Source organism: Equus quagga, chromosome 4 (genome assembly GCF_021613505.1).
Source record: "Equus quagga isolate Etosha38 chromosome 4, UCLA_HA_Equagga_1.0, whole genome shotgun sequence".
Lineage (NCBI taxonomy): Eukaryota > Metazoa > Chordata > Mammalia > Perissodactyla > Equidae > Equus > Equus quagga.
Window position 1 is genome coordinate 24,087,193 of NC_060270.1, and position 22,527 is coordinate 24,109,719.

The 22,527-nt window shown below is 46.1% G+C and overlaps 1 protein-coding gene and 1 long non-coding RNA gene across 9 annotated transcripts in view; one reads left to right on the plus strand and one right to left on the minus strand.

Moving 5' to 3' along the window:
- Positions 1 to 635: 635 nt before the first annotated feature.
- LOC124237936 (uncharacterized) lies at positions 636 to 3,081 on the plus strand. The gene is made up of 2 exons (XR_006888188.1): positions 636 to 893; positions 1,869 to 3,081. It is a non-coding gene; the product is annotated as an uncharacterized LOC124237936 (long non-coding RNA).
- Positions 2,449 to 22,527, minus strand: part of MYLK (myosin light chain kinase) — a 257,906-nt gene continuing 237,827 nt past the window's right edge. For 7 of the 8 annotated variants that reach the window (XM_046658090.1, XM_046658086.1, XM_046658092.1 and 4 more), the window contains 5 exons: positions 16,917 to 17,069; positions 14,232 to 14,355; positions 8,413 to 8,542; positions 6,766 to 6,897; positions 2,449 to 4,516 (listed from right to left, as the gene is read on the minus strand). In XM_046658090.1, the coding sequence (XP_046514046.1) occupies positions 4,257 to 4,516; positions 6,766 to 6,897; positions 8,413 to 8,542; positions 14,232 to 14,355; positions 16,917 to 17,069 (799 nt within the window). In that variant the 3' untranslated portion in view covers positions 2,449 to 4,256. The remainder of the gene's footprint in view (positions 4,517 to 6,765; positions 6,898 to 8,412; positions 8,543 to 14,231; positions 14,356 to 16,916; positions 17,070 to 22,527) is intronic. The other variant, XM_046658087.1, reaches the window with a different exon arrangement.

Sequence of the window (22,527 nt, forward strand, 5' to 3'; positions counted from 1 at the left end):
AGAAATTTAATGTCTCCAAGTGGTATAGATCTCCTGGCGTTTCCAGTTCCAGTGGAACGGAGTTACGATCAAGACACTGGAGGTAAAATGACTCCAGTGGAAAGGAGATATGATCAAAGCCACTAGCATCAAGGCAATTCTGCCCTGGGGACTGTGTCTCTCTCCTTCTCTGCATCATCTCTTATGTCCCCATGGATGCTCCCCTATTGCAAGTAGCTCCAAGTTCCAAAAACACTGGAAATTTTTGGCCTAGTTGGTTGTTTCATATCACAGCCAGCTTGTGAATTGCAGGTCTATTTAAATTTTGTGGTGAGAAGAACAGAACTGGTACTTTCAAAATGTCTTGAAAAGTGAAAAATATATGTGAACATAAATAATGAATCAAGAACAATAACCTCTGGGGGCCGGCCCGGTGGCGTAGCAGTTAAGTTAACACGTTCTGCTTTGGTGGCCCGGGGTTCACGGGTTAGGATCCCGGGTGTGGACATGGCACTGCTTGGCAAGCCATGCTGTGGTAGGCATCCTACATGTAAAGCAGAGGAAGATGGGCATGGATGTTAGCTTAGGGCCAGTCTTCCTCAGCAAAAAGAGGAGGATTAGCAGCAGATGTTAGCTCAGGAATAATCTTCCTCAAATAAAACCAACAAAAAACAATAACCTAAGTATTGAGTATATATTATCCAGTACAATTGATGAAACTATACACCATACTCTCCAGATGGATTTCACACAAACTTTTAAGTTTTAATTTCACAATCATTTGAAAAGTGATATGCACAGTTAAGGTAAAATTTTGTTTCTCTTTTCCTCCTAGTCCACCTACCTAGTCCACCTAGAAACAGTGCTGTCTGATAGAACTTTACAGAAAGTTCTAATCTATGCTGTCCAATAAGGTATCTACTCGTCATATGTGACTACTAAGCACTTGAAATGTGGCAAGTTCAACTGAGGAACTGAATTTTTAATCATATTTAATTAATTTAAATGTAAACAACCACTTGTGACTGGTGGCTACCATATCAGTCACAACAGATGTAGAATATGGTGATGACCTTATAACAGGATAGTCTAGGTTTTGTTGTAGCCACAAAGAACTCTAAAATCTTGGTGACATAAGAACAAGGGTTTATTTCCTGCTTGTGTTATATACCCATTTTGGGTTGGGGGGACCCAGGTGGATAGAGCAGCCACCATGTCACATGTTGCCAGTCATTTCTAGCACTTAAATGCTCTGGCCCAGCAGGGACACATGTCACTTCTGCTCACAGCTCACTGACCAGGATTAGTCACACGGTCCTACCTAAACAGGGAGCCAGGAATGCAGTCCTAACCATATTCCAGGGGGACACAGAGCCTCAGACATTAACCTCCATTTCAAAATATAGAAAAGGAGTTCCCTAGGGGTAAAGAAAGTAGTATTGTGTTTTCTTGAAAAGTGGAGAATTGAGTTTCTTAGAATTCAATTATTCAATACATCCTTATACTTATTAGAACAGATTTTTAAAAGCAGGTGAGAGGTGAAGCAAAGAGTAAAACAAGCATTTTGATAAAAAGTTTATATAAGTGAAGTTAGAGCTGACAAATGTCAGCAAATGTCTTTTTAGTTATACAGAGAAATATCATTTAATATGAAGATCTGCAATGTAAGAAACAATAGATTTTTTTTTAATGTTTGGGATGGAATGGAAGAAAATGTATTTGTTATTTTTCTTGGCACAGGATATATTTGGTACGTTTTTCATTAGCAAGGAATAAAAAGTCCTTTCCTTTAAAAAATAATAAATTTCTCACTAGAAATATTTGCGGATTGTGGTTGCCTGAAAAAATTTAAACATTTATTAACTGGACAATTGATTGTTTCTTTCCAGACTACACTGTGGAATCAGAATCATCTAGTCCAACATTTAACAGCATGCCTTGAATTCTTTCTAGAATATCTACAAGATTGTTTGAACAGCTCCAGACATGGGGGACTCGCCATCTGATATCTGATAACGGACTTCCTATAAAGCAGGAAGGATGGTTTCCTGATGACAAACGCTTCAGTATCAAGACATGGAAAGATAGCACTTGGCCGCCAATAACGAATTGCACCAAAGTTACAAATGCGAACCAAGTCCTGGTAAATAATATTAATGATGATGACCATTTTGTCTCATGCTAAAAATGTCATATAGATCTTAGCATTATGAGGATACTATGGATATCCTTCCAGAATGTAATCAAACCAAACTGATGCTCAAGAGAAACTTTGAACTAAACGTGTAAATTAGGCTACCAAGGATAAATAAGAACTACCTAAGTCACTCTGTTCCTCAGTAGAACACAATCATAGAAGCCATTTATGCAGGACAGTGTTTGTTTTTAGTTTCCGGGATCTATCTGAGTAGTTTATAACTGGTGGCAGGGAAAGAAAGAAAAGGCTGCAAAGATTGAACAAACAGCATGCACTGTGGTATCCTTTATTTAAAAATTGTGAGCTAACTATAGTTGTAGTGTTCTCATTTACCATTCTGATGGCATAATGAACAGGGAGAACATTAACACAATTTCAAGAAGGCATTAAAAACCTGTCAACAAACATACACACCACACATGCGCACACACATGACACACACACAAATAAGATTATAGTCTAACACAAAAGTGATGAAGAAAAGCTTTGAATGCTCTAAATCAAATTAAAAACCCTTTATTATAATAAACTGTGAATACGGTGGCTATTATGAAAAATATTGTAACTGTTTAAAAAGCAAAAAGGAAAAATACTGGCAGTTTGAAACTAGCAGCAAAAAGCAGATAAAAATAGAATGGAAGATAACATAAGACTAAGTAATACCAAAATTCTAATGTTGATACCGTGTAGGATTGCACTGAAGTAATTTCAAATTGGTTCTCAAGGAACTACTAACAAGTCCCTTGGAATATTGACTTGCTGTACTTTACGAACAGTGGAAAAGAAAAAAGTATTTGGAATGTTACACACACACGCAGATGAAATGTATTAGGCATATCAGTTATGGTCTTTGTTTACGACCTTCAAAAAGTTTTATCAAGAAAAATTTAAGTGCCAATGTAGTGAAAGAAAGTTAAAAATCCCTAAAGATGCAAGTCTGAGTGCATTTCCCAGGTCTCAGAATGTATTTCACGGTGGGGGCAAGGCCTGACTGATGCACATTCAAGAAGAAAAACATCGTGGAGCCCAGAAGGCAGGTCGAGCTCTCTGGAGAGTGTCTAGAATGCAGGTGTATTCAACTCAGACTATCTTGAAGGAGATTCCAGAGTATGTGGCGTTCTACAGCTTTCCATCAGTTGAAATGTTTCATCATGGCCAATAAATAATTAAGACTGACTTTCAGCAAACTGGTTTTTCATACATTCAAACATAAAAATCTTCACCACACATGCAGGACTGATATTCTATAACAGCACAAATATGAATCCTGGTTTAAGAAGAAAAGCACATTAGCAAGGATTTTTTTTTTCACGGTTCTTATAAAAAAATGTCTGAAGCTGCTAGACATCTGCAAAGAGGGGATAAGTTTAGATTTCCTACTGATTTTGGAAGAAGGGAGGTTCTATTTTCCTAAGGAAGCCAAAGTAATCCATGAGCAGGGGACCTGTCTTTAGAATCTAAGAAGCGTAATGTCCTTAGTTCTTAAACTCATGGCAAGTTCAGATCCAGAAAAACTGGCAGGTAGAACGGGGGAGAGAAAGGAAAAGTCTGAATGTCTACAGTATACTTTGGAATCAAATGTGCCTTGTAAGTTAAAATGGCTCAACTGCTTTCAGAAAGAAGTGCTGCAGGACTGGAGAAGACCCAGTTCTCTGGAGCCAGGAGCTGGGAGAGCGCCCTCCATCTCCAGGGGCCCTCTGGGCTGAGCTGTGGCTGGCGGGCCCAGAGCCCTGTTTGGGCCTTTGTTTTCACGAGTGCTTTCGGTTGGGGAATGTATGACTTTGCCTAGATAACTATTTCTTTTGGTTACTTTCTCTCTAAATTCAACTGGTCAGGCAAGTTACTGATGATTTCCCAAAATAAATCCAGCTGCACTGGTATCTTAAGGTGCCAGCTAATTCAAATTAATGCCCATCAATACTGCTGCCAGGTATCAACTGCTGTTGCTGAAGAATCAACCCCCAGATGGCCTAACTAGATAATCTACCACACTAGGTGCGTTTACTATCTTGGATTTTTTGAGCTTTAGAGAAATAGTCTTTGTAATATGACTTAGGAACTGCTTCTCCCTGGCTTTGTTTCACTCCTCCTCTTCCTCCTCTTCTTCCTCCTCCCCTTCCCCTTCTCCTTCCTCCATGGTTTCCACAATGAGCTCCGCTGTGCAGGTGGCTTCTCCAAGACTGTTGACAGCCTTGCAGGTATACTTGGCATCGTCATCCCCGCAAACATCGCTAATGATTAAAGAGCAGTTCCCATCTTCATCGTAGTCTATCTGGAAGTGGCGGGACTCCCTGATTGACTGGTCATCTTTGAACCAGACGACCTCAGGGTCTGGGTATCCTGCATCACAGGGAGAGAACACACGTTGCAGACACTGTGATTGAAAATTTCTTATGAATTCATGCAAGCAACTCCTAATCTGCCTCTATTGATTATGGGGGTAAAGGAAAAAAATTATATTAGCTTTTAGTATCTGCTTTGATATTGACATTTGAATATGGGCATATATTATCAATACAAATATCTGAAACCTCAGATAAGGTATCTTACAGTCATTCCATTTCCCATCCATGTGGGGCCTGCACCACCTCCCGCCTTCACGCAGCTAAAGAATACTACATGGAATGCCACCCCAACGCCAGCTACACACCTAGAGCTAAATATCTTCTTGGATGAAAAGAAGATTTTTTATCTTGTATAAAAGTTGAACTTAAATAAACTTAAATAAAAAATAAGAGTCAGAATAACTGGGCACAAGGGATCTTTTGGGGGTGATGGAAATGTTCTAAACTTGAGTTGTGGTATCAGTCGCACAACTCTACAAATTTATTAAAAATAATTGAGTTATATGCTTAAAATAGGCGTGTATTTCCATGGTTTGTAAATTATAACTCAATAAAATTGATAACAGCTACATAAAACATAAGTTAGAGGAAGTGATAATATTGCTAAGAAAAAAACCCCCAATATTTGTCTTAGTCTGATCCAAAGATAGATAATCTGCCTGTAGATAACTGGAAATTCACTACATTGATTAGTCTCATGTTTCTGCAAAATTCAGCATTAAAAATATATGGGAAATATACATTTAAAATATATAATAATTCCAATTGACTTGTTCTTAAATTTTGTAAAAGTATTTTTACAGGAAAACAATTGTAGCCCCAACCAGAATAAAAATTTACAAAGAAGAACTTAAGAATCCTAACATTCTTTTTAGGTAGAAATTTGTTTTTATCAAAACAGCATCCATATGCTTTAGTTTCTCTTCAGGACTCTAGTTGACGTTATGCAAATTCCAAGGAAATAATCCCAAAGAGAACAGCAACCACAAAGATGATAATCAGTATGTTATAATAATTTTTAGAAAATAATAAAAGGAAAAAGGAAAGAACTTCAGAAGACCCAAAGACAATGGTGATGGAGAGAGTGACAAGCAGTGGCCCAGAGCCTTCAGCAGAATCCCCAAGCGGAGCACTTCCACACTAGCAAAGGCAGCACATCCACTTTTTTTTTTTAATTGAATGAAAAAAGAGAAAGATTATGGTAGGCATTTGCAAGGCATTTTGATAATATAATGACGCACGAGGAAAATTCTTTTTTCATTCCTAACTTTGCGTTACTTTTCCTAAAAGGCGTTATCTAGTCATACTGCTGGAGAATCTTACAGAGTGGGAGGCACGATTTGTTCTGACTGCGGTCCTGTGCTGGGCAGCCTGGGGAAAGCTGCTTCATGAACTCCTGCGCTTCATTTGCTCAGACTGAAATGGGCGATAGCCCTCCATTTGGTCGGCACATGACAGTCACAGACTTGAAGAGGCCTGTCTTGTCTCTCCTAATTTCTCAGGTGCTAGGCTAAGATCCCGAAAGGTTCCTTGAGCTCCAACAACTCACGATTCTACAGCCACATTATTCCTGGCAGCAGAGGAGAAGTGTGGAGAAGACACACAAACTGAGGGCTTTGCCCAGATGCCTGGGTCCCAACTTCCCTGTGTGAAGTCACGTAGCACGCTCGCTTTCAGCATTTACCAATCCCACAACTTTCTCCTTGACTCCATGACATCTTTAAAAGACTTTAAAAGTTTCCCCTTTGCACATATGTCGTCTCACAGAATCCCCAGAGCCACTCAGGGCGCCAGACATCATATTACAGCTGAGGGTCTGAGGCTCACAAGAGTTAGATCACTGACCAAGGTCACACAGCCCGCTGATGCACAGCAGAGCCACCAACTCCACATCCGATGCCCTTTGTGCCAACCTTCCTTTGAGAGCTTCCTGTGGCCAGTTCACATACTTCCCAGAAGCTTGTTTCATTAAGCATGTGCCATAGCCAAATTAGGTCCATGATAAACCACTTTTAACTTGGGCCTAGATAGCAAATGTGCCCCAGGTTAGTCCCTGAAGGGCGTTAAACTTCTGTGGGTGGGCCTGGGGACGGGGGCCAACTCCTCCTGACCCAGTTTCCCTCATAGCCTGGCTGTTGTAATTGCCAGGCTGCCCAGAACTGACACGTCGCCCAGGGCACACAGTAGGGGCCCATCGGCCAGCCACACCCCTTTTTAGTAAAGGGAAGAACAGCCACAACTTACCTTCAATCTTGCAGTCAAATCTAGCAGCACTCCCCTCCACGACTTCTAAATCACGAATGGTCTTAGAGAAATAGGGCTTTACATGGGGCTTTTCCTCAGCAACAGCCTCAAGGAAAGCCTGGGAGACATCTTCTAGAAGACAGGGAAGAGGATGTGGTCATTTCTTCATTCCTTGTTCTCCCCTATTCCATAGTTTAGAAAAGCTGGCTTTTTAAATTTTTTTTTAAGTTGCTATCATTTAGCAAATAATGCAGTTGAGAGGCCTGAATCATAAGCAGCCCTCTCTCCCGGGGACAGGTTGGCCTGCTGCCAAATGCTTTTGGCAGATGAGAGAACTGTGACCAAACTGGGGAAACGTTTGGAACCCCCCCTTCCCTTATGCTGACACATTGAAAAAGGAAATAATCTTTAAAAAGGATTTTTGGCTGCATTTCATGCTGTTTCAGGATTCAGTTGAGGGCATCTCAGAAGGACGAACCTGACCAGTCTTCCTGGTCTCTGAACCCCCTCTGCCCTCCTCGGGAGAAGCCAGGTCCTAGAGGCATCTTCGATTTGCCAGTAGTTCTATCCTCCTCACTTACACTGCCTTCACCTCGTATGACTGCGGACCAGGGTTTGGGATCGGTCTAGGGAAGAGCTGTAACTTGCAGGGGCTCCTGTGTCTTCTTCCTCCCCTTCAGGCTATTCTGGGTCATCTGGGGAGTGGCAGGAGGGAATCAGGAGGGATCAGGCCCATGTGCTGCAGACTTCGTCCCTGAACACATCCGAGCAGCCCAGCAAGTGGCCTCGCCAATTACCCTGCCTTTGTGCACAAAAGGGATCTAGACTCAGCTTCTCACCCTTGGATATCAAAGGCACCAGGCAGAGGGAGGCAGAAGGGTGTCTCTGGCTAGATGAGGCACCTCAAGAAGATAAGGGCCAGACCCCGCCTGCATCTGAAGCAGAAAGAGGCCGAGGCCTTCACGGAGGAGGTGGACGGGGCGGCCTGTCAAGGACACTGGGCAAGTTAACTAACCTGACTGGTCTCTAGGTGGGGCCCTGCCAGTCACTGTCCACCCAGTTCAGACGGCATGCTTCAGCATCATGAAAAACGCCAAACGGACGTGGACTATATGAGTTAATTTTTGTTTAAAAGAAAAACACAGTAAAAAAAATGGATGGCTATTTTTAAAAAGTATACTGCTATAGGTGGTTTTTATTGTATGTTTGCCTATCAATATACAAATATCACTTGAAAATATCAAGAAAAAGGAATATCATAAATATCACAGAAGGAAGGAACAAATAGCACAGAAAAAGGAAGCTTTTAATAAGACCTTTGCTAATTCTTATGTAAAATATAGGGAAAAGAATAGTGAAGGTCATCTAGTCCTATTAGACAAATGATTACTTTCCCTCTGCAAATAGTTAAACCTAAGATTAAACAAATAGTTAAACCTAAGATTAAACAATTAACAAGTAATGACTAGACTTAGTGATTGTTGTCAGGGCAACCGAAAAGTACCTCTGAATTTTATCCTTTAGGTTGTATTATAAAAAAACAAAAAACAAAAATCCCCTCCCCCTCAAGACCCAAAATGCCCCTCCAACCCCCAAGCCGTCCTTTCTCACCAACTGGTTGGAGAAAATCTTCCTGGAGCTCCTTACCTTCAGATTCTAGTTTTTCTGCATTGAGTGGGCTGGTTGGTGACCCTGTTGAGGATTTCCTGCCACTGAGCCCTGAGATCATTGCCATAGAGGACAGCCTTCCAATGGCTCTCACAGCATTGCCCGTTTTCTGGAAAAGAGACACTGGAGTTGGACTCAGGCGGGGTCCCTGGTTCCAGTTGGGCAGTGGGGCTCAGGGAGAACAGCCCAGCCCAGGAGAAGCGGCTGTCCCGGAGACGAGGGCCTCCCGAGTGCTGAGGTCCTGCCAGAGGAGTGAGCCCAACCTTGCTCTGCTCAGCACTATCAGCGTGTCAGAAGATGTTCGGAGAATGGAATGGGGCCTGGAACCGATGTGTGCGTTAATGTGACTAAACAAGGTCAACATGAGACAAAAACCCTTTTCATAGTGTGCTTCAGCTCCCATAAAAGGGATAGTTTATATAAAGCAACTGCAGGCTGAGACAGCTCCAAGACTTATTGCTGACGGGGCCCAGTGGGCTGTTTCTCGTAAAACAATGCTAGCGATAGGATTTTAATTGGTCAAGAGGATAGTTACTACAGATCCCACAGGTCCTGATGTAAAAAAAAAAAAGTTCATTTTCTTGACCTTGTGCAAGTCGCTTAACCTCTCCGGGCTTCAGTTTCCTTTTCTGTTTAGGGAGGGGGCAGATGATCTCCAAGGTCTCATTTAGTTCTGTTTATAAAAGATTCAGATACGTAAGAGATTTCGGGAAATACTCTGGCTGGCCTCAGCATGAGTGTGTGAACGCACAGTGAAGTTCTAGAAGGGTGTTCTTCTCTCATGGACACCCAGACACCAAAAAGAAGCACCCGAAGAAATGAAAAGCAATGACGCTTCACTTTTCTGAGACGAGGCACCTGAGGAGAGGACGGAATTTCTGCCGAAAAGGATGCCAGAACCCGACATGAAAATTTTCTTGGCCATTGTGAAAATTCTACCAAGCATGGGTCTTAGGCCAAGAAATCCTTAGTAACGTACAATTGTGTCTGTATTTCTCACCTTCAAGTAAGTTTTTCACCCCTTTTCTAAGAAAACGTCAATGGAATGACTAAGGTAAGAAACTGAGGCCTAACCAAGTCTTTCCACGCCTGCACCCAAAGCATCTTTTCAGGCATCCAGATGCTGTGCATCCAGAGAGCAGATGTTGCTACCACAGACTGGCTGCCGAGAGAGGAGGGAACGGCCTGTACATAGGTACATGGCTAGCGCCACGGGACCTCAAACTGTGCCGGCTAAGCCATTTTCCTCCTCAACTAACTTCATACGCTCAAGGATTTCAGTAAAGCCTCACAATTTTGGACTATCTGGAAAGCGAGTATGCTTCAATAAAAAGATTTTTTTGAAAGTAAAAAATTTCAGAGTGCTAAGGAATCACACAGGAAATTGTGTGTGTGTGTGTGTGTGTGTGCATGTGTGTGTGGTTTAAGTGGAGACTTACGGCTGTGACCATAATCACTTTTCTGCTATGTCACATGCCATCCTTGTTGCAGTGCTTTTCAAGCACTTGGGACAGTCATTCCCTCCTGCTCTGTCCTCAGGCCATCTGCCCTCTCACATACATCAGTGTGGTGTGCTTATGCTTCTAGCCCTCTGTCACCATGGTGAAGCTGGGTCACTCTGAACAGAACCCAGGAAGCCCCAGGTGGAGGTGATGGGGGGGCAGGAAGGTGAGAGATGATGACCAACCAGCTTAACTGTGTGCAGAGGCACTGTGTCCCCTGCAGACTGGGACCACTTGGCAATCTTGCACGGTCTTCTGGGAGAAGTGGTTACTGGTGATGTCATTGATGTATTTGTTGTGCTAGCTAGAGTGTGGAGCCATCCAGCCTTTCCCGTGGGAGCGTACCCTGACCTCGGGAATGGGTAAGAGGTGGTGCTAGCCCTGCAGCCCTCCATACGGAGTTGATGTCAGACTGGACTACTTCCTAATCAGCCAAAGTCTCCGACTCAGCCCTTCTCAGCTCTCCACTCCCTTTCTCCAACACAGATCCGTTCGCCCTGTGCCAGGAGTCTCTAAACTCAGAGGGTTCATTCCCAACAAGGGACAGGTTAGTTCTCTAATCTGATTACTGTGTGACCTTGTGCAAGTCAGTTCCCTTCTCTGGCTCTCATGTCCTTGGACCAGAATATTTGAATCTTCCTGCAGCTCTAGTCTCCAATAGAAAGACTATGATTCATGCACGTGAATGTGTAGCAGGGAACACTCCCTTTGAGCCCACGGGCCCCCTAATTCCAAACGCCTGGCTTGTGACAAACCAGGACTGTCTTCATTTGCTTGGTGGGGAATAATGAAGTCTTTCCTCTTCTATTAACAGAATGACAAACAGGAAGTTATCAGAACAAGGCAAATAAAAAAGTTACAATATTTCAGAGCCGGTAGCAAATACACAAAAAGACCACACAGAGGGGGGAAATTTCCATCAGATGGAGCGATACAACATATAATTTCTAAAACAGGGAGAAATGTAAGAAGTGCTCAGTAAGGAAAATCTTAAAAATAATCTACATGGGAATTCAATCTTTGGAAACTGAGGAAAAAAAATTGGTAGGGAAGTTATTTGTCAGAACTGGAAAAGAAAGGCATCTGTAAACTCTAGTCTTCCAGATTCACAGCTTTGAGCTGAAAGTTGGTTGCTGCTTTACTGACCAAGGCTTTTGGAAATTTTTGGAGCATCAAGAAAGGAAGTTTCAATTCTCTATTTGCCACTCTTATTTTGAGGAAGGCTTTCTCTTGTTTGAGGACAGTTGACAAGGCTGGGTTCCTGTGTTCTAGGTGGGCAGTGTCTGTACTGGCCTCCTTAATGCAGCACAGACTCCCTCCCCTGGGAGTGCCAGCAAGGAAGACTAACTGGCCCGGTTTGCCCAGGACTGAGGGTCTTTCAGTGCTAAAACAGAGACAGCCCCTGGTAAATGACGGCAAGTTGGTCACCCGGGAGCCAGCCAGCCGGCTTAGATCCTATGCATATACCAACAGCCCCAGACTACAATTTCCCTTGAGAAATGCATATCCAAATGGGATGGCCAAGAATACTCTGTGCTACATTGAGTCAAAAGCTTTCTTCCCCTATGGCCCTTTGGTCCATACTGCTGGAGTCTTTGTGGTTCCCAGAAAATAAAGACAGCTGCCACGGGCCTCCAATTCCTAGTCCTTTGCTTCCAGTTTTGCAGACAGAAGCCCTGTCATTCTGCTCAATTAATCCATCCTCAATGCTACCAGTCACCAACATGTCTTTTTAGGATTCTTTTATATAAATAAAAACGCTACCTTCTTTCAGAATAGCTTCATTCTAAGATCAATAATACGATTAGCCATCTATACATTGCCTTGCTTGTAGGGATTTGTTCCCATATTACTTCCTCCTGGGCCTTTTATGAAAACCACACCAGAACGATAACAAGGAAGCGTCTCTTGCACAGCTGTGGGGCGTTCTGGGCTACGGGTGCCCGCCCTGCCCCTCTCCCTCCACCACAGACCACCCCGTTCTACTCCACTCCACTCCCCCCACCCCACCACACAGAACCTCGGCTCTGAGAGGGAACCCCCTATTCTAGGGGTGCTGAGGTCCTGGTATCTGGAGTTAAAAATGTGGAAAACATTTTCCTAGGGAAGAAATCTAACACAAGATGGTCAGATGCAGTGGAACAATTACCAGTGAAATTACGCTTCAGGGACATTATGCATCAAATGGGATTCTGTGGGCTACTTTAGTGTGTAACTTTGTGAAACCTAACCACTGTTTTTTGTGGAAAAACCATTTCCAAATGCTGTTACTTACATTAAAATATGAAATTAAGGTTTCCTCTCTGAACTCTACCCTTTTCTTTCCCCTCGCACTTCCAGAAAACCTTATGGCTAATAACACCATATATAGCAAGAAAAAAATCTTACGTGATTAAAACATCAGCACAAATTATGGTTCCCTGACTGAAAAATTCCATTTGTTTCCTCTCTCACTTCCTTATCTCTCTCTGCGCCTGTCCCCTGGGTTTAGGCTCTTCCTGGCTTTGGTTCACCAGCAGACGTGTCGTTGCTCCCAGAGAGCCTGAGCCATAAGGCTGCCCCTGATCCCACAGCCTCATCCAAGTGAAACCCAGTGAGACTCGCTGCTCTGAGGACCGCCCCACCCCCATACCAGCTATTTTCCCAGAAATACCGCTATTTCTTTGAGATCTACTGGCCACAGGATCATTAATAACGCCCACGTTCGATTTTATGGACCCCTTTGGTTTTGGGTTTTTTAAAGAATGCATAACTCTGATCTCACTGGATCCTAATGGCACCAGAGGGAAGGGTAAGTGGCACAGGTGTTCCAACTCACCTGGCACTCGGGGGAGAACAATCCACCCAAACCTTCACACAGGGCCTAACCAAGAACTGACTCCCGCTGTGGGGGGTCCCGGCGGAGGAGTGCAGGGGATGGTGGTCCCTTATACCCACACACCAAAGCCCCTTGTTCACCTCTGCTCCTCTCTCAACCTTTGTGTGCAGTTGTACTTTTTGAGGGAACGGCGCTTTAGCCACCCAGTGTGGCAAATTACCAACGTTGTCCCTAAACCAGCGATTTCCTTCTTCTCTGCCACGTAACCAAGGTGTAAATGCTCCAGGTCCCCTGACAGCCCAGCTAAAAGGTTTTCCTGTCAGGCCAGCAAAACCAGGGTGAGGTGTGGCCCCCACCTCTGTGCCTTTTCCTTCATCCGGGCTGTTCTCCCCTCTTCTCAGTGTTCCAGCCCATTTTCATGACCAAACTCCCGCCCTGGCAGCATTTCTTCACCACTACAGCCCACTCTGGTGTGCCTGGCTCCATTCTCCTGTCCACACTCACATATATGGGTATGAGAGCCATACAGACAGTTTATCATTCTTGCTCTGCGTTATGTCCTTTTATGTCTATTGGCTTCAGTTCCCCATCACACTATACATTCTTGAGTATGGAAACCACGGACCCTCCGGTAGCTCAGGAATTTTATACACTAAGAGTGATAATAAGAATAATAAAATAGATGATACGTTTCCCTATGATTTGGAGTGATTGTTTTATCCATCCGCTGACAGTCAGAGGCAATTCTGTGTCCTTGTTAAGACGTGTGCTCTGGAGCCAGGCTCTGGGTTTGAATCCTGGCTTTCCCACTTACTGGCTACATGACCCTGGGTGACTTTCCTAGCCTTTCTCTGCCTCACTTTGTCTGAAAAGTGGGGATAACAATAGTGCCTGCCTCCTAGGATTAAAAGACTTAATGCATATAAAGTGCGTTGAACACTCCCTGACACACAGCCAGCCCTCCATGCATATTAGCTACTGGTGTCATTTTTCTTTTAAACATTTACTATGTACCAGGCAACGTGCTAAAGGCCTGGTGAAGGTTATCTCATATAATTCCCACAACACTGCTGTGACAGCCGTACCACGATTATCCCCACTGTACAGAAAACGAAGGCACAGCAAGGTTAAGTCAGTTGCCCAAGGACATGTAGCTAGTAACATACAATCTCCCTAGAGGGTGGGGACCGTGTCTCTCTTTGTAGGATCATGTGCCTTCCTCCTTCATCATTGAGAAATGTAAGACCATCACACCACCTTTAAGGAGATCGCGTTCTCCAGGGTTGCCAAATAGTCCTAAAGGTGACAGTGCTCATCCCTGGTCATGAAGACATGAAATGTCAGTCTTGTTCCCAGACTATTTCAGAAACAAATTTAAATGTTTTTGGAGTGAGGCCAGGGCAAGCTGGGAATGAGGGTGGCTTGAATAAAGCAAATATGAGGGCCAACATCCCAGTCCAAAGTGACCCCCTCATTACCTGCCATTTCCTTCTTGCCATGTACTTCTTCATCCGGTCCTTGGAGAGCTTCTTGGCCTCCATGTTCTTGGTGTCTTTCATTAGCCATGGATGCTGAAGGCACTGGGTGCAGTCCAGGCGGTTTCTGATGGAGGCAGAGATCAGAGGATTTCTGAGCAGGAGGGGACCTCAGAGACTGCTGGTCAAATCAGAAATGGGAGGTCACCTGTCCCCAGTCACACAGGGCAGAGCTGAGGCCTCTCTGCTCCCAGTCCATCCACCATGATCAGGGTCACCGTGTTCCTGGCCTTTTCCCTCTCTTGGTCTGGGTTACACTGACTGGACCCAGAACAGGTGAGTGTTAAGAAGACCTAACCACCAAGTAAGCAAGTGGAGTCTCATGACCTGCCCCTGGGGTCTAGGAAGGTTAAGCGCTGGACAGACATGTCTGGGAATGGCTGGCACCATATTCCAGGGTGGAGTCATTCTGCTGGTCACATGGGGATTGGGGTTGGCATTGTGGAGGCCTAATCCTTCTGCCTCCTTGTCTAGTGGAGGCTAGAGTGAAACATTAGGCCCAAATCTCCAAGGACCACTGAACTCTCATGTCTTATGGTGTGGTTGACTATCAGGTTTCTCCTGTTAGAACCCAGAGGTATGTCCTACATACTACCTTAGAACTGCAGTGAAACTCATTTAATCTTTCTGAAAGCTCTGGGAATCTAGAAATATTTTAGGGCCATCGCTTTACTTGTAATAGGACTAATAAAGCCCAAAGAGCCAAATGTGAACATGTGTAGAAAACTGAGTATAAATTTGCTAAGTATAGCAAACTATAGTGATCTTTAGATAAAGGGATTGTGGATTATTTTAATTTTCTTATATTCAAATTTTCTACAATTTGCGTGTGTTGATTTTATAATAGAAAAACAACAAGTGCTGATAGATGGAGACTTCTGGTTGAAGAGATGTTGAGTTTAAAGAGTTTATGGGAATCTAGTGTCTTGATCTATTTGAAATTAGTTCTTTGGTGAGTCCATTTTATGAGCACAGAGGGGCCAACACAGTTCATTACTGAATTAATTCAAGGTCAAAATAGGGTATATACACAATATCTCATTTCCCAAGTCTTCAGGGAATGAAGCTTGGTTGACAAAAGCTGCGCTCGGAGCAGAGTTTAGGAAGGAGGCGTGCATGTCCCCAAGGCACCCTTGGAGTAGGAATCCCTCATGGAAGGGAATCTAGACTTCCACAACATCCAGATTCTCCTTGGGTCACGCCTCCTTCTGATACAAAGACTGTGACAGCAAAATGCTAAAAAGACCTCCCTGACAAAGAGCGTGGAAGCCTCTGGAGGAGTTTGGCCCTGAGATGGCTAAAAAGGACTGAGAGGAGGGTAGGTACCCAGAAAATCAGACAGAATCATTCTAAGAGACCCTCCAGCATAGCTCCTTCAGCAACTGCGCTCTCCTATCCCAAACAGGACTCCTCTCGTGGGTGAGCAAGATGACCGTCAGCCTCATGGGTGTCTGGGGGCCAGCCAGACAGGGCAGAATCTAGGCCACAAGGTCACCTGGCGAATGCACAGCCTCCCCCTCACCCATGGAGTCAGGCTGCTCCTCCCCTTCTCATCACCTGGCGCACCACATATTTCAACATACCCTTTCCAGAGTAAAGCTTATAACTGCTCCCCATTGCCAAATACAACTCCATCGGGCTCCTGGAGCCAGGTCCTGCCCCATCTGGCCACCTGTTTACAGAGTGAGTCAGGAGTCCAATAGGCCAGCTGCTCTCACCTGACACCCCCACTATGTTCTCACCTGACACTCCCACTACTTCCTTCCCCTGGGGCAGGCCAGCTCTCCCTACACACACATAGCCCCCTCACCTTTGCTTTCATTTCGCTGGCTCCTCTCATCAGGAGAGTCCTCACCAATGAATTCTGTCTAGTCGCCACCACGGCCCCCTCCACCTTCACCGCTCAGTCTCCTCTACAACTCCCACCTCCACTCCGCTTTCAGTGACATACTGAGCGACTTGTGTATCTGACCCTTCCTCACAGCCTTTGATCATCTCTGTGCCTGAACACACCGGCCTCCCACTGTTCATCACTGTTTTATATATTCATCCACTGACCAGGAAGCCCCAGAAGGCAGAGGAGGGGAACCTCAATGCACTGTTACTGGGGGGACAGAGACGGAGCTGGGAGAGGGCTGAGCCCAGTGCTTCGGGATCACAGCCTGACTTTGGCCAGTGGTAGAGGGTGCCTGGCCATATTCAGGCAGGCAGTTCTTAAATAATTTAGATATGAAAGAAACACCAAGCCAGAATAGACTGGGAATGTGATCAGGACCCACAAATAGGATACTTCCCGTGCAACCCCTAAAGAGGGGCTGAGGTTTCAGCAGGACTTTATAGGAAGATAAAAGGGGCTGTCATTATTCACACACAACAAGCTGCCGCCCGCCCCGCAACTCGGTCAAGCGTTGCTTTTCAAGTGAGGCTTCTGTGCTTCTAAAGATGAGTAGAGTATCTGACATCAGGGAGCAGGGGCCTAGGAAGACCCTTTCCCAGCCCCCCAACTCCCAATGCCCACCCTCCCCTCCTCAGGTGAGGAGGGACCCACGTCAGGCAAAAGAAATCCCTGCTTCCGACACCCGTCCAGGAAGTGGGGAAGCTGAAAAGACTGAAATCTCAACTCATTACTTCATATCTTTCTTCAGCAAATTGCTGATAAAATCCTTGGCATCATCGGAGATCTCATCAAAGGCCTCGTCGTCAAAGTCCCAGGTGGCTGAGGTAACGTTGGCTAAGGTTTCGTTATCGTTGTCACCCATGAAGGGGGAAAGTCCACTGACCCTGGGAGATAAGAGCAGGAGAGCGGGTGAATGGGGGGTTGGTAGGCAGCGGAGGGTGGGAAGATCCCCCCGAGTGAGTGCTAACTGGGGTCAAAGGTGAAGGCTGACAAAGCCCTGCACCCTCAAACGCCCTCGCGCCTGTTCTCCTCCCACCACGGAAAGAAGAGAGGGTGTGGCTCCCCAGGCTTTTGTGGCTCAGCCTCTTCTCAGTGCTCACTGTACTCTTGGGTGTCACCTGCCTCCTGACACCACCTGCCTGTGAGGCTGAGGCGGAGGAATTTACTTCAGTTTCTGACTTCCACACAATATTCAGCAGGCGCCCCCACTCTTCTATTCTTCCCCACAGCCCAGGCTAGAACTTCATCCCACAGAACCCTCTCTAAGGTCCTGCGTAGAGGCGTCCCTTCCTTCCTCCCAGTGCTCCTGCCCCGCTCGCCATGGACTGGTCACACGGCACAGCCCTCAGCACTCAGCACTGCACCCATCTGCCGGCCCCCTTCCACCTCTCATCCTCATACCCTTCAGCACCCACATGAGGGCCCAGCACACTCAGGATGCTGAGCAAAGGTGTAGCTGCATGGCAGACTTTGAATCGGCAACATGGGATTGGTGATCCATCTATACTTGAGTTCATTGAGCCTGAGGCATTTAGGCCAAACCAGAAAGCTTCCCCAGGAGGTACCACGGCGGAGGAAAGAGCACAGGTCATTTGCTGGGTGCCCTTGGACAATTTCCCTGATCTCTCCATCATGGTTTCCTCCTCTGTAAAATGGAGAACCTGCCACTTAACTACAGAGAGGTCACTGTCTCTTCTGCTTCTACTTATTCTACTTCTCCTCTTCCTCCTTCGCTCTCCTCCATCATCATCATCACAGCAGCGAACATTTATCAGACATTAACTGTGTGCCTGGCCCTGGGCAAAGAGCTGAAGATGGAAGAACGCACTCAATCTTAACACCACCCTATAATACGGGCAACTCATTACTTTGTTTAACAGATGAGGAAACTGAGGTGCAGAGTGGGGTTAAGTAACTTGTCCAAGGATTCACAGTCAGTGAGATTTGAACCCCGGCATCTGTCTCGAGTGCCTGTATCTCACCTGCTACTTTACACGAATATTTCTATGAAGATGAAGTAAATTGTAGTGCAAAGCCCCGGGCACGAGGCCTGGTCCACAGTAAGGAGCCCGGAGCATGACCACAGATATCACACAGTCCTTCTGTACGCAGTTCCCCTGACTCCCTCACCAGCCTGTGATCCCAGGAATGACTCGTTTACCAATAGCACAAGCCGAATAAAATTCCGAAGGTAAAGTATCTCAAAGCCGAATAGAGCAGATATATGGCTCACCGGCCTCCCCTCTCACCTCTGTGCACCTCCTTTCACACCAACCCTCCGCCCCACCACTCACCCTGACCTGGGGCCGGCCCTGTGGGTGTGAGGCCTGCACAGCTGCACAGAGCCCCGCCCCGAGAAGGCCCCACTGTTGGTTTAATGCTCTGCTGCTGTCACCTTGAAATTCTTAATAATGTTTGAACAAGTCGCCCTACCTTTCTATTTTGCACTGGGCCCCACAAATTATGCTGCTGGTCCTGCCCTGACCCCACCTGAGCCCCATGAGATGGATCTTGGGCCCTCATGCCATCAACCTCCCGAGTTAAGTCCTCACTAACGTCCCTTCCCCCAAATCCTTATGAACTGTCATCGTAAACGACAACACGAACCCTTCTGGAGTTGTTTTAGCATCAAGAGGCCTCGCTTACGAAATTATATCCATACCTGAAAACTAAATATTGTAAAACAAAACCCACTGAAATATTGTAAGGGAAGCTTGCTACTGGGAGGAACCCTCTGATGAAAACTTTTGTAAAAAGAAGAAAGCGTTTGCAATGCAAATTATATCCCCCAATCAATATATTTGTGTTTTTAGTAATCACTTTTTGTAGATGGCATTAACGGGTCTAAAAGCAAGACACTGACCTATGTTTTAAGGAGGCATGGAGAGAATCACTCTCGGTCACGTCACAATGAGGGAAGGGCGGGAGCTTATTAGTTGCCGCGTCTGCATTGTCATATGCGACTCCTTTCCATTCTCTGGGCCTCAGCTTCCCCTTTTATACGCCAAGGATAGGCTAGAATTCCTAGGGGCTCCCAGCTTTCCCTGTCTCTGTGTGGCCTAAGCTAGCCCCACCAAAAAGCAGCCTGACTCCTGCTTGTCACTACCTGCTTCCTTCTGTCTCCACATTTTCCATTTGGAACAGAGAAGCGGGGAAGTCCGGCAGCACGGCAGAAGGCTGCAGGGGAATAAGCACACAGCCCGCTGTGGAATGCGAAAGGTCCCCCTCTGTAAACCTCCTTTCCTAATTAGGAGCTATAATCCTGCAAAGATAGGGCTTAATCTCTGTAATGATCACAGGCGGGGAGAGTCCCCTGGCCTCTGGTGCTCTTCCCTTCTGGCAGCCCAACCCTCTGAAACACCCCCTGGGCTTCGGCTGGCTCCTGGCCCGCCTCAGCTCCCCCAGCATTTCCCCCATGACGGAGGACGTCTCCAAAGTGAAACTTGGAATATATGCAGAGCATGATGACAAAGAGAGCATCTGAATTTTAGTAACGCTGTTTCTAGGTGGTGGGTTTTTGCAGGATCTTTTTTAGACTTTCTTTTTTGGACTTTTTCTTTATTGCTGGCATTTGCATAAGGATCATGTGTCTTCTTACCAAAAAAAAAAATCAACCCAATCAACAAACACAATACCCTTAGCATTAAAAACACAACTACTCGCCTCTCCCCCTCGTCTTATCTAGTTTTGAACTGAAGGGGATCAGAGGAAGCCACTCCAAAATCTTTGGCGTCAGGATTATTTTGAGCTGAAGGCAATTAGATCTCTGCCCTCCCACTTTCTGTCTAAAAGCAGGACATAAGCTTCTCTTTGGTAAGGTCACATAAATTCCCACTTGTAAAGGTGTTTGCCTCTTCCATACCAGGAAGAGGAGAAAGACTCTTACCAAACCTTGCTAAACAACCCTCATTTATCCTACATTTCCTAGTCATTTTCTCATAATTTACCCACTCCAGAAGCCCCAAACCCCTTTTCCTTTGTCTAGTTATTTCTTTACAATTTATCATTCTTTATTAAAATTGTATATAAGCCCCAAATTCTAAATGCCTCGAGTCATGTATCTTTGTGAATTCCTGTGTACATGTACATAATTGAATCTGTTTTTACTTCTTGTTAATCTGTCTTTTGTCAGTTTGATTTGCAGACCCCCAAGATCAGAACCTAAGAGGGCAGAGGAAAGTTTCTTCCTCCCCAACATAACCAGAGGATTGATCTGGTTTTCACAAAGCCAGTGTGGGCAGGTTCTTGGACACTCAACTTTGTCTTCACTGCCATTGTCTTTCTCAAGTGTGTCACACAGTCTTCCTGTGAATTTTGAATGGCTCAACATTGGTCTTTGTGTTGACAAATCACAAAAGTCACACCTGCAGGGTGTTCTAATTTCTTAACCCTTAATTTCTAACTGCAGCAAAACTTCGCCCAGGGAATCTGACGTGGAAGACTGTTCTGCTTGCAGGGCAGAGAGAAAGAAGGGCACAGAAATGCCTCTCAAACCACACTTTCTCCTCGGTGTTTTTCAAGTAGCAGCAGACCCTCTGCATGAAAGGCCAGCCGAGGGGACCACACATATGCCAGAAGAACTACTGAGTGCCTAGAAAGGGGTTGGTCTTTCATCCCATTTTACCCTTCAGATGCTCCTCCCCTGGTGTGGAAGATAGGAGAGGCGTGGGCAGGTCCCACAGGAAGGGCTGGGGATTGCTTTGTGCAGTGGCCTAGGAGGCAGAGGCCAGGGTTTGGTCACACTAACCTCAGCCCAAGTCCCTGGAGAGCAAAACCTGGAGGTGGTGGCTGGGCCTGGTGTGGACACAAGACACCTGGAGGTCACAGGAACTGGATCAGAGTGCGTCTGGCTCAGTGGTGGGGAGGGCAGAAGCAGCCCTGGGTGGGGCTACCGGATGCCTCTGAAGGGCCCTGCATGCAAACTGGAGTCTGACTGAGTAGGTACCCAATGCTTGGATATCGGGACTCCTCACCGGGCTGCCGTCTCCAGAAGTTAGACTCCAGGTGGGCACGGCCCCGGCTCTCTGGACCATGGTAGGTGCTCAACAAATGAGCTGAAATGGGAAGTCTGTCACTGAGCCAGTAGCAAGATGGTCAGGAGGTGAGAGCAGAGCAATATTTGCTCTTCACCTTGGTTTGGGGGAGGGGAGGGAGAGAGGGAGTTCTGAAATAGGGACGAGGGCAGGGCACAGAGCAGGGTTTTGGGGTCCCCACAGGCAGTGAGGGAACACCAAGTCCTCAGGAAATAGGGGAGAGGGAGGCAAGAGAGGGAAGGAGGTCTTAGAAAAGGAGGCTTGGAATGTCCTCCGTGATGAAGGGAGGTGGGAGCATCCCAGGCTTCTCTCCTGCCAGAAACCAAATGGGTATGGCTAATCCCAGAAGAGCCTCCAGGAGATTCATGAGATCTACCACCTCCCTTCAGAGTCAGGGGTGAGAGGGCGGGGGCCCACAACCCCACCTGCTGCATCTCTCTCCTGCCTGGAAAACCCAAGCAGGCAGTGGGGTCAGGGTCTGCAGTGCTGGGGCAGGAACTGCGCTGATCTCTCCAAAGGGTTGGAGAAGGAGTTCTTCCAACAGACTCAGAGCCACCACAGTGACAGAGCAGGTCGCTTAGGAGGCACGCACCAAATACATGTTGAATAACAAATGAGCTATCACCTGTTCCCCTCCAACTCCCCAGCCTCCCATCTCTCACTGGCCCCAGAAAGGAGATCGGGGACAGGTTCTCCAGTACAAACGTGGATGGTGGCCCCGACACGGACTGTCAGGCAGACAACCAAGCTCCAAAGAGTGGCACAAAAGAATCTCTCCTGGGGGCTTCCAGCTGCTCCAGAATTTTTCAAGGCAGGAATGAAAGGAAGTGCTCTGGCTGGTTGCAACTTTTGTTTTTGGCACCACATGTTCTGCTGAGGGAGAGGACTCCCAGACCTGAATGCCCACTGTGACAGCCAGCCCAGAAGAGTCCCAGAGGGCAGAGCAGCCCCCCGTGGTGGGTGCAGGAGGGAGGATGCTGTGCAGGGCTGACCTGTGTCTGTCACCTGCTTCCCTGAGCCAGACACACACCTCTCCCCATCCTGGCCTCCCCCTGCCAGAAGATCTTTGGGCTGGTGCACCATTCATCAAAGTCATTTTCTCCTCATTTCAAAGAGGTCTTTCCTATTTCTTGGTCTTAGCTTTAAGAGTAATCTAGTGAACAATATAACATATTATTCAAATTACTATGTTCCTCCACTTAAAAGAATTTTCATTTTAGGGGCCCGCTCCGTGGCTGAGTGGTTAAGTTCGTGCGCTCCACTGCAGCGGCCCAGGGTTCGGATCCTGGGCGCGGACATGGCACCGCTC